General features: G+C 36.9%; 1 protein-coding gene across 4 annotated transcripts in view; it reads left to right on the forward strand.

Annotated features, from left to right (window-relative positions):
• Positions 1-12420, forward strand: part of CCDC158 (coiled-coil domain containing 158) — a 39442-nt gene that overhangs the window by 10042 nt on the left and 16980 nt on the right. For 3 of the 4 annotated variants that reach the window (XM_026848128.1, XM_026848127.1, XM_026848129.1), the window contains 8 exons: positions 3086-3205; positions 4701-4898; positions 6142-6624; positions 7379-7568; positions 8872-9018; positions 9463-9575; positions 10356-10514; positions 12244-12336. In XM_026848128.1, the coding sequence (XP_026703929.1) occupies positions 3086-3205; positions 4701-4898; positions 6142-6624; positions 7379-7568; positions 8872-9018; positions 9463-9575; positions 10356-10514; positions 12244-12336 (1503 nt within the window). The remainder of the gene's footprint in view (positions 1-3085; positions 3206-4700; positions 4899-6141; positions 6625-7378; positions 7569-8871; positions 9019-9462; positions 9576-10355; positions 10515-12243; positions 12337-12420) is intronic. The other variant, XM_026848130.1, reaches the window with a different exon arrangement.

Consider the following 12420-nt stretch of genomic DNA (forward strand, 5'->3'; position numbering starts at 1 on the left):
AGAGCATACTATAAATGATGCCTTCTGGAAATACATAAAATGATTCTGCACCACAGACATCACTTGCACATGCAGAACAAGAACGTTGTTCCACTATACCACTAGACAGTATCTCAGAAAAAAACAGGCAATAAAAATAGCTTCTTATTTAGGTTGTATTGCCCAAAAAATTTCTTTGCTAACTTTTTCTTAGTAAGTGCAAGGATAGGAGAACATAGAGATTACAGCAGCATCTAAGAAGCATTTAGGTGCCCAGAGATGCCCCATTGTGAATTAAGAATCTTTAACATTCATTGAAATCCAAAGGCTTCTTATCAGCAGGATATAATATAGGCAAAAAGGAGGGGCTGGCCAGCACCTGTGTATTCAAACGTTTCTTAATCCCATTAGAAAACATTAGTTTTGACAAATGTTTTTTTAACCACATTTATCCCTGAACACCAACTTTCTTTCAGGTAGTAGAGCAGGCAGTCACTGCTGACAAATGGAGAGAACTTCTTGAAGTGCCACCACAGAATCTCCACCATGTCACTAACTGCAGCATTTTATATCCCCTTTCCATATCACATCTGCTGTATCTTTCACTTATTTCACTGCTTTGGATTCCAGTTTTATAAATAATTTGACTGTCTTTAAATTCTTTCTTATTTTTGGTGAAAGATAATTCATGTTTTCCTTAGAAAATTACTTGAAAACAGTTGCTTTCCACTCTCTTTAAAAATTAGTGGAACTGACCCATGCAGAAATGCTTGATGGATCCAAATCAAGCTTAGATTACAAGTCATGAGGATTTAGGCATCCTTCTCCTACATACTACTGGAAATGGAAAGCTCAGGTCACAGAAGTGCTGTGAAGTTTGGCAGAGCTGATAGTCTCTGATCCAAAAAGGTCTGAGAATGGAATGGCGGGGATGTGCAGATCAAGCCTGTGGAGCCATGGTGTGTGTGTATTTGCCCTGTAAAGCAGAGCAGGAAGGACATTGTGGTTTATCATTTCTGTAGGTTTCCCCTTCTATCAATCCCCTTAATTAACACATACCAAAACTCAAACTAGTTGGTTCCGAAAGTGACTTCTCACAGCATCATAACTGAACTATGGAGAATTTGTAAATTCATCTCCATTACTGTATTTCACCCTCAAGAAAGAGTACAGTATACAGTATGCTTTTTATGTTAGGTCTGTTTACCTGAATTCTTTTGATTTAAATCATGCGGTGCACAGCATAAGGTCATATCACATATATAGCTATAACTGTATTCCTTAGGCATGTACCCTTTCATAATGTTTACCTCATAACAGGTGTAAAATTGGAAACTGGGAATCAGTTTAAGGCTATTTTTCACACTTTACCAACTCCAGAAGATGTTTGGTTTGTATATTTATAAAATATTACACTACTTGGTCCAATAAAAATTGCTTTTGAATAGGAAGTATATTACACTGAATTGCTAAGGTAGACTTTAGTGAGAGACAAGTTGATAGCTGAAATCACTTGATCTCAGGCTGTTATGTGGAGTCACTCCTGGGAAGGTGTGAGAGACAATCTAACTAAAGCCTTTACAACTGTATGTCTCTCTTACAATAAGCATTTCTCCACAGCTTCTCTGGTAAGAAAACACATTAGCAACTAAAATTTTCAAGGGAGTGTGTAAAAACTAAAGCTAGTGTAAGTTGTTGATACCAGACAGTTTCAGCAGTCAGAAAATCTGGTACTTAGTGGATATAAATGTAAGTGCGTAAGTGTTCTGGTTGGATATGCCTATGTTAATATCTTTATTAAAAAATATTGTAGACTGGTCCATCATCTCATACACCTACATCCTGTCAGAGAAAGTGACTACCACTGTTTGCCTGCATGTTTCTTAATGTATTCATAGAGAAAGAATATATCTTCCTGCCTTAGCTACATCAAACCTGCTCCTAGGCCTAGGTCCATCCGAAGAGCTTCACTGTATCATTAAACACAAAGTGAATATGGCTGAATATATGCTTGGGACCAAATTCTCCCTAAATCAGCTTAATTGTACAGGAGAGGCCCTGTATGAGGACAGCTCTTTCTGTCACTGTATGCAAAAGCCCTGTGGATAATGTACATTGTCACTGAGCTCTGCAGAAGTTGTACTTCAGGCTTAGATTTTCTGTGGAAATATGGAGTAGCTGTGTAAGGAGGGTTTCAGGGAGAAGTAATCTAGGATTTACTGAGATTTCTCCTGATGGAGGCCTCCACGAGATGAGGAAAAACCCCTTTCAAAAAGGACTCGGGCAATTATAGGACAAAATGACCATGATAATGTCCTACTGCTTAGGCATTGGAGCTCTAGAAAGAGAAGATTACTGATTTTATCCAATTTTGGGGAAGAAAAACTTCATAAAAAGATATTCAGAACTTTTTTTGACAACATCCTCTCATATCATCCTGATGTTCCCAGCTCCTATTTGGTGAAGGACATGAGGTTTTGGGGCTAGCCCTCCATAAATGGTCCATTACTAATTTGAAAGAGTTATGTCATCATTCTAATCCTATGCATTAAAGAGGGGGTGGGGGGCAGAAGAGGAAGGGAAGGTATTATTGCTCTTGTCACAAGCTGACAAAACATTTTTAAGGCAGTAGAAAGGAAATGCCCAGATTTTGGTATTAGCCAAATGAGAGATTGCAGATCCTAAAGTGTTTATTAGAAGAGCACTGTTTGAATGATTCCATGTAAATTGTGTTTTACTGATAGTTGTGTTATATTGGCTTTTCTAACTAGTAGTACTGCAAATCAAGCAAGGAAGGAGGTTGAATGCTTTTCCCATTCCATTCAGTGTTCATGGTGTAGGTAAGGAATTTTTGAAGAGCTGTGGGTCAGGATGAAGCCAGTTCATTCTCAGGAATTTCAGTTAACTCTGCAATGAAATTGAGCTTCATTACTAAAAGAAGACAACACAATTCTGAATACACCTAGGGAATAACTCTGCTGAGCCGAAAGATGACATTTGGACTTCTTTTGAGTAGAACCTACAAGAAAACTAGAATAAATTCAATGTACTATTTCAAATAGAGAACATTAAGCTAAATCTTTATGAATATTTGTCTTTATTCTAGGTTGAAGATCTTGAGAAGCAGTTGCACCTAGCTCATTCTGAGATAGCAGAAGCCCAGACAGAACAGAATCAGCACGGCCAAGAATTTGGAAGTCTGAATGGCCAGATTCATCAATTGTTGGTAAAAACAAGTGATGGTGTTGAAAAAAATCTTGCTTTCTAAAAGCGTTTCCTTACTGCTGGTGTTCAGATTTGCACATTGCTTGTTTGGAAGTGCACCAGTCCCCTTATAATTAAGTTTGAGGATTACTTTTTACTAGAAATTTGAATTAGCTGTGAAGAAAGTTTCCCAAAGGCCTTTACCATTAGCAATGCAGGACATTCAGAATTAATATTAACTTTAAGATTAATTCAAAACCCTTGAATCCTATGCAAATTATATGAAAGTTGATGAGCCATCTTCACTTTAGCCTCACAGTTTAAATCCCTCTGTTAAGGAACCTTGGTTCCTAACACATATTTTGCAAGACATATCCAGGATTTTCCTAACAGTACTAAACATTCCTTTGTAACTGATTGAGAATATTCACAAATTGAACTTACAGTTTAAAAAAATTTTCCCTCATAGGGTTGGATCATCACAGCTGGCTTCATGTACTATAATTAGCCTTGCTTTTCTTCTAATATAAGATTATTCCTTAATTACTGAATTTTGAGATATTAGTTTGTGTGGTTTCATTAGGTTTGTTTGCCCAGTTAGTGTCACAGTGCTTCTGAAGGAGGTGTTGAAATTATTTCATTCCATATAAGAAGATGTTAGTGTAAATCTTTTCCTACAGATTGTATGTAACTATAGAGAAGACTGAAGTCAGAATAATCATTGCATAATTGAAGGTTAGGGATCTAATTTTAGGATTCCTTTTGTTTGTGTGTCTTCAGCTCATGTTTTCATTCTGCAACACTCTGAGCTTCCTACTTAGTTCTCTACTTCACCTTTAACAATACGCTGATAGTTAACAGTAGCAAAAGTTATCATTAGCAGAAAAGCCTATTGATAATTCAGTTTGGGCACATTTTAAATTCTTTTTTTTGAAATTAGTAGCTCTAAAATGTGTATGTCAGTATTTTTAATAGTACTTCAATTTTAAATTATCATTTATAATTTTAATTATGTACTGTTGGGATTATGTCAGAGGGAGAGAAGATTTAAGCTCTGGAAAACATGTGGCAGATTACTGCATGAAATGAAGCAAGCAGTGAACAGTTCTTGCTAGTGATAAAAATGGGTATTTATTAAGAGCATCCTTCCTTGGCATGTAATGTAGTGCTTCACTGTTTTTCATTTATGTTGACACAATATAATCTTTTTTCATTTTGTAGTTTATACTGATTTTGAGCTAGATATAAATGACATGAAAAACTTCAGTGTTGAGGTGTTATATGCTTCAAAATAATTATAGCACTAATATACAAAGTTGAAAGTTACTGCTTTGTTGGAAGAAAACATGTAGGAGGTGTCAGACTGGTTTAGCCAATATTCCTGTCTTCTGCTGTGTAAATCCATGCAGGAGTCCCTATTCAGGTATGGAATCATGTAATTGTTGCTAATGTAAAGAGAAAGACCACAAAAATCCTAAATGTGATTCAGGGAGGGAGATGACTTTAATTTCTTGTAGACTGAACTTCATAAAAAAGAGATAGAACTAAGTCTAGAAAAAGAGCAGAACAAGTGGTTTTGGGATCGGAACACAGACAACGGCATCACCGTTGACCTTAGAAGGAGAGAACTAGACAACAAAAACATGCAATTGCAGCTCATGGAAAACACAGTGAAGGAAATGAGGACTGAATGTCACAGGCAAATGGAGCACCAGGTTGGTGAGCAATGCAGAGTGAGAGTGTTCAGGGTAGAAAGTGCACTGACTGGGGACTGTACTTCAGAGAGCAATACTCTGGTTATCATTGTGGGGAGGCCTCTGGAGCTCATGTACCAAAGTTTTCCTTCCAAAGATGCAGATACATGACAATCAGAATTTGCAATTTTTTTTTTTTCCTATTAATCTGACCTGTCCAGCCTTCATGTCATTTACTGTTGAGGAAGTAGAGGCATAATTTTTAATTTTGATTTTTGACGTACAAACCTTGGGAGACGATGAATGTTCTGCTGATAATGTGTTTGATTTTGTCTGTAAACCTCCGAAACAACATTTTGTAAATTTCCAGAAATTTTGATGCTGCCAGATGTAACAAACAAATTATTGAGGATAGTATTTTCAGTAGTGAGTGCTTCTGTAAGAATAATAAGTAAATTAAAGGCCTTCATAATGCTTTACTTTATGTGGTACTTAATGAAGTTTGTGTTTATAGCCCTAAGCTGAATGCAGTGCTATGTCAGAAAGAATTATTTCTGACAGAGTAGATTCCTAGACACTGACTTGTAGTAAGTACATTCCCCTTTCTTCAAGCCTTCAGCCCCTCAAAAATGAGCTGTAATTAGGTAACCCACTTTGCATTATGAATAAAGATCAAGTTAATTCCTTTTTTTTTCCACCAAACCACAGACTTGTGCTACAGCACACGTTGTTCTACATTTTCTCAATCCATTCTTTTTCCTTTAAAATCCTCCCACCAGGAAGTTCATTATTTTCTTCAGTTTCTATTTTGTACTAGTAGCAGTTCCCAAATCACAGTAATTTGTGCTTTAAATGGTGCACATTACTGCCTGCAGGAATAAATTTGGAAATAAATTATTCATGTAAGTACTTTTTTCACATCTTACAGTGCAGTCAGTTGAGTTTTAATACTTAAAAGTTCCTTAGCCTAAATTTTATACTAACGTTTCTGGTTTATTCATTTTTTTACATTATTTTAACATTTTTTCATTTTCTATAGTTAAAAATCTCATATTCTAAACAATACTTCATTTATTAAAATGAATAAAGGGGAAGGAAAACCAGAAGAATCACACAGTCATTGTAGACCAGACCATACTGACTTAATTTTTCTGTAAAACTCAGATGTTTAAGATGAACTATAGTAAACCAGAAATGTGACAGAAAATTCTAAAGGTAGAAATAAACATTTCTCTTGGTTGATCCTTATATTGCTGTTATTCAGATGGCTGCAATTAGAGAAAAAAATGAAAGCATTAGAAGAATCTCCTCTTTGACTGTCCAACTGGAGTCAACCAAGGAAACACTTTGTAAAGTTAAGGAAGATCTTACAGCCAAACAGATTGATGTGGAGACTGCTGAGAAGACAGTGTCAAATCTGACAGCCTGTCTGCAGGAGAAAGAGAGAACCCTTGAGATTACCAATAAGGAAATCAAGAAACTACATTCGCAACGTGGCGATAGGATGCAGGAGCTCCAGGATCTAAAGAATGAAGAGGACCATTTACACAGTGTGCAGTCAACATGTGAAACACTAAAACTACAGATGTTAGAGAGGGAAAGAATTGTTGAGATTTTCCAAAAACAAATTGATAACATGACCCAGATTGTGGGTCAGCACAATCGAACTGCTGGAGCAATGGAAGTTGAGAAGTCTCAGCTTATAAAAGAAATAAATGACTGGAAATTCAAAGTAGAAGAATTTAAGGTGTGAAAATGATACTGTATATATGTCTCTTAAGACAGTAAATGCTTTCTGGTTTTAAGTCTGTATCTTAATGTGCTCACACTGTGGTTTTAAAGCAGGTCAGACAATGCACCTTGAAGTCTATAACATCACGAGAAGAGTTAGTGGGCAGAGCAGAATATTATCACATTACTGCCAAAGATGAATAATTCACAAGTGAAAAGCCATTGCCAAAAGGCTTATGAAAGTTAGAATATAACATGCTGACCTCGATGATACAATTGTCTACACCAGTAACAGAATGAGAAATACAATGTGTTACTGGGAAATAACAGACAGTGAGCACTCAGAATTCCAAACTGAGAACACTGTTTATAACTGGGTATTTCTCAGACAAGAATTACAGGATATGGTAGTCTTATGCAGGTCAGCATCTTTAGTAAAAAGTCACTCCAGGTAGGAAATTACATCCTCTTCACTTGACCTTAGAACTGAATATGGAGGTAGTGCTACAAGAGGATGGAAATAATTTTCATTTTGTATGGTTGGTAAGGTTAAACATGCTGTAAAGCCATCAGGTCAGATTTTATTATGCCCTTTTTGCCTGGATTAGCAATTTTCACAAAAGTAATTTGTCTGCTTTACTCTTTTTCTTTCTTGCCCCAAACTGCTCTCTGACAATTGAGATTTAAAGTGATAATGATAACTGCACATCTTTGTGGTTATTATAATTATATATATTACACATTGATACTATTGTTTTTTATGTAAGTAGATTGCAAAGGATGAGAAAGAAGCCAGAATACATGAAATGGAGGCCAGACTGAGTGAGCTGGAACTGGAAAAGGTTAAACTGGTTAAGACATGCACTGAGAGGCTCCATGCACTTAATGATATGAAACTGGAAAAAGATAAGCTAATGAATGAACTTCAAGCCAGTCAGAGTGAGCTAGCTGGCCTTGCAGGTAGGAATCCTCAACTTAGCTCAGCTCCAAGAGCTGCTAAATTGGGCTGATGTTAAAAATAAAAGAGCAGCTTGCTTGCTGAGTCCAAATATGGCTGCTTGTACACAAGAAGGTTCCCTGCCAGCATGGGATGGTCAGATTGCTTCAGAGAGCTATGTCATGGTTTGGGATTCTGACAGAATGATAGGAATGCAGTCTTTATGGCAGTCTCTCACTACCTGGAGCAAAAATACTTAAGCCGCTTCACTCTGGAGATCAGAGAAACAGATTTAGTAAATCACAGAATAGAAACTTGACCACTTTTTCCTCAGTGTTAATTAAGAGCACTAGTATACCATCCATGGTCAAATTACAGTGGAACGTTGTTTCTGTTTTGGAGTAGTTTTGCTACAATGTTATTTAAAAGTTTATGTTCTAACTCCTGCGTTTTCACAACTGTTGTGTGGGGAGCCTGATCAAGGTAATACTTAAAAAAATCAGGGGCTGGACCCAAGGCAACTACCAGAATTCAGGGAGTTCTGCTCTTAAATCTGCACTGCAGCCAGATGATACTGTTCACATGCTTTGCTCGCTACACACCCCTGTACTCTTATAAAATACCCATGGGTAACATTATTTCTTCACAACTTGGCTATACTTTTAAACTCATTAAATGTTGTAAAGATTGAACAGATACTGTGATTTTTACATGAAAGGTCTGCCTTAGGTTTCTATAGTACTGTCAGCGTGAATGAGCTTTAGGAAAGGTTTATCGGAGTGAAAAAACATAGAGGAATTAGGGCCAAGCCGTTGATAGAGTCTGAGCACAGAGCTGGCTTGCAGTGGTATGGGTGACATTAGGGGTTGAAGAGAGAGATAAAAAACAATGCTGAGAAGTAGAGTTGCAGTGGAATGCTTGACAAATTAGGTCAGTTCAGACCTAAGTGGTTATAAGTGTGGCTGGAGAGAAAAATTACCAGGGCAAAATGCTGTCTCTCACTAATACCCTTAACTTTCACAATATGCAGTTGGTTCTAGCAACAGGAACTCAGCAATGGGGATTTTTATCACTTTCTTATACTCTTGCTTTGACAAGTGACCAAAGAACACGTTTGTTTTGGGTGAAACAGCTTTTGCTGACATGCAGGACAATGAACTACTAGTTGTGCATTTGTCAGCAGTGGATGTTACTTGCCTTATGTCTTAGTTATCTGCATATCTAATATTCCTTTAAAGAGGGTAGGTGAGAGATCAGTTAGTTTAGTCTAGAAGAATGATAATTTTTGACACTAGAATTTCGATCTTTACTTACTTTATTTACCAGAGGGATTTGAAGATTTGAAGAGAGATTACCAGGATAAAGTCAAGGAGATGGAAAATACTGCAAACAGACTGAAAATGCAGTTGAAATCTGCCCAAGCTGAACTGGAACAGACCAGGACTGCTCTAAAGAATATGGAGGGATCGGATGGTAATTGTTGTTATGGATTGCATTTCCCCCAAATCACACATTTGTCTTTTTAACAAGGGGATTTTGGAAGTATTGATCCCTCAACAGATACTATAATAATATTCCAGCAACTTTGTGAAATAAAGTATTGCAGATGCCAGCATTTTCATTTTACCATTTATTTCATACTGTAAAACTTTTGAGTTTTCTCAGGAGATCTTTACGCATATTTCCAAGGAATGCTCTCTTATTGTCTTCTGTGTGTGATGGGTCTGGTGCCACTACCTTGGACAAATCTCCAGCTGATTCTAATGGGTGGCTTGCACACATAAGTGACTAGGGAATCCTGGTTCAATTTACATATTCTAACATATTGCTGACATTAATAACTGACTTCCAGAGTCTTTTATCAGAACTCAGAATGCATAATCGATGTTTATTGAGAATTAACCTTGTCTTTTACAGCCATGAAAGTTGCAGTGGGAATGCAGAAGCTGATCACAGCCAAGAGAGAACAGATAGACGCATTACAGAGCAAGATTAAATTCTTGGAAGAGGCAATGACAAATGCAGCTAAGGTCACAAAAGCTCCCTGTAAAAGTATTTAACTGTATTCAGAGAAATTTTTCTTTGGAGGAATGCATGGCCAAAGGCACAATTGGCCGAGGAAGGATGAAAAAGAATTTTATTTGATGTAATGGGCACCCTTCCTGTCCTTCCCCTAGCATATATCAGAGAATATCTCCACCAAATAAATTAGCCTCTATGTAAAGACAGGTTTTAGTTTATATTTGTTCTCCATGAAAGAACAGTACTAGTTTCAATGAGAATCAGGCTCTTACATACCAGCTCTTTTTAAAAATGTCAACTAAATTCTGTATGCTTCTGAATTTGGCCCACATTGCTTCCCCTCTTTGTTTTCTGAGGTGGTTCTTTGCAGCTGTGGTTGTAAACTCTCTGTGTCAGAGTCTGTCTAGCATATTGAGGTCTTTAGCATTTTCTGTGACAAAGAAATTACTCAGTTACCAATAGTTGGAGTTTACTGAAAGATCACTATAACCCGTCCTCCTTCTTTATTGGCTTTGGAACCTATGGATCTGGAAGCTTAAATTCTAGTTTCAAAATGGATATAAAATCTAAGATGTTATTTCATCAGACCTGTCCAATTGTACTTTTCTTTATAATACCTGTCTTCTTGTTGCAAAACCTCATCTTTCTGAAGGATGCAATAGCTAAGCTTCTAAAAAGGTTAATTCAGATCTTTCAAAGAAAAAAAATAACTGCAGAAAAACAGTATGTGTAATGTAGGTAGTTACAACTTTTTGACTTGTACTTTGTTGTCCTCATCTTAAATTCAGGAGAAGCATTACCTCAAAGAAGAAAATAATAAACTAAGTCAAGACTTGAGCTGTATTACAGCAGAAAATACCAAGATTTCTGGGGAACTGGACATCCTGAGATCACAAGACAAACGTCTGAAAGAAAAAATATCTAGGATGGAGACTGCCCTTGATAAGGTAATTTAAGGTAGCTTTCAGTTCACTGAAACTTCTGGGATGCTTTCCTCTGCAGTCACTTGGGAAGAGAAAATGTATGACCTTTTACCTAGGTTGTATTTAGTTTAGCCTATTCACATGTACTCTGAGATACTTACCTGAAGAGATACCTATAGTTAAGACTGTTTTCTGGTTTTTTAATGGTAAAAAGCTTCAATTTTCTTTAAGAGGATTCTTGATTTACTCCTTACTAGCTCGGGGAAATACAAACTGCAGGGAATTTAAAGCAGATTGATCTTCCTAACAGTAGATTGACCTTCCAGACCTTCCACTAGCTCTTGGCACTGCTCCTTTCTCTGATGAGAAAGACTATGATTCAATATAACAGGGACTCCAGTGGAACCAAGTGTTGGCACACACTGACTCCACACACTTGTCCATGCTCAGCCCTTTCTGGGGCCCTAGAGCTGTAGGTCCCTCAGGGTGAGGGAAATTTTTAAAAACATCATGTTGTTTCATTTGACTTTCTTAGTTGAGGTTTCTGTTGCTGACATACTTGACTCTTAAGGCTAGGTTCTACATGTTGATCTCGCTAGCACATAAATCCCAGGTGCTCTACAGGTAAGCTGCTGGTCTTCCAGAAGAAAGAGTTCTTTTCACCTTCTCAGAATTCTAGCTTTTCAGGATGTAAATTTCCATGTAAGGTGTCATTCTCAAATTGCTTTATTACTTTAAAAAATAGTAGAAGTAATTGTGATGCCTCCTCCTGAGTGTGTCATTGCTTAATTTAAATGCTTGACACTGGAAACTTAACTTTCTTTGTTGTATATGTCATTGTGCACAGTACTAACCAACTGGCAGAGAAGCTGAGACACAGTGGAGTCAGGTGCTAACTGAAAACTAGCACATATGGTAAACAGAGTAACAATTCTTAGAAATTAGTAAAGGTTGTACTGGGTCATTTGACTGGATGTTCGTATATACCATTGCAAAACATCCATTGTATAAACATCATAAAGTGTAATTGACCATCTTGCTTGACAATGATTTAAAATTAAATGTTCAAAAAATTGCTGCTTGTAATGATACAGCCACAGCACCTCAGGGACCCTGCCTGTGCCTCAGTGGCAGTCATAAACAAGCACAGACAGAGTCAGGTTTTATTTTAAAACCAAAGAGGGAAGTCTGCTAGTGAGAAAAGCAGCCTGGTTCATAAAGGTCTCTGTCTCTCTTTTTCTGCTTTGGACTAGAGCTTCCTTTCTTTTTCTTCTTGCTATTCTGACAAGCACTCAATGAAAAATAGCTATGTTAATAGATCTTCTCACACCTTTTTGGAGTAAACTTTTAAAAGAATGAGTATATAATAATTTAACAAAGACATATCAACGAAGTTACCAGCCATCCATTTTAAAACATTGAGTATAGTTTTACCTCATTAGCACAGTTGAAGGTTCTAATCCCAGAGGTGTTCAGTAGGTCTAGGACTGTCCCTGACAGTATTAGCTCCCTTCTGTGATATTATAGTGTGCATGTTATGGCTACTAGGGTCATATAACTGGTCAGTTGCTTTTGTAAGCCTATCAAGAAAGGTATCTGGTCATATTGCAGTATTTCTACACTAAGAGCAATAGAGAAATACAGCATCTCTATGTGTACCTTGTTGTTTCTTTATCAGAAAGAAAACAGGAAAAAGTATAATCCACAGAAAGTTAACAAAATTAATTTATGCCCCTTCTATCCTCTCTTACAGGCATCCATGCAATTTGCAGAATGTCAGTGCATAATCCAGTGTCAGGAACAAGAAGCTATGCGTGTCAGACTGCAGCATACTTTAGATGTAAAAGTAAGTATGTTAACAGAGAAACATGAGTATAAAGTTAGATGCATTTACTTTGTGTCCTAACTTTAAGTGTAACCCTATTTGCTG

The sequence above is a fragment of the Athene cunicularia genome (assembly GCF_003259725.1).
Source record: "Athene cunicularia isolate RWA chromosome 4 unlocalized genomic scaffold, athCun1 chr4_part2, whole genome shotgun sequence".
Taxonomy (NCBI): domain Eukaryota; kingdom Metazoa; phylum Chordata; class Aves; order Strigiformes; family Strigidae; genus Athene; species Athene cunicularia.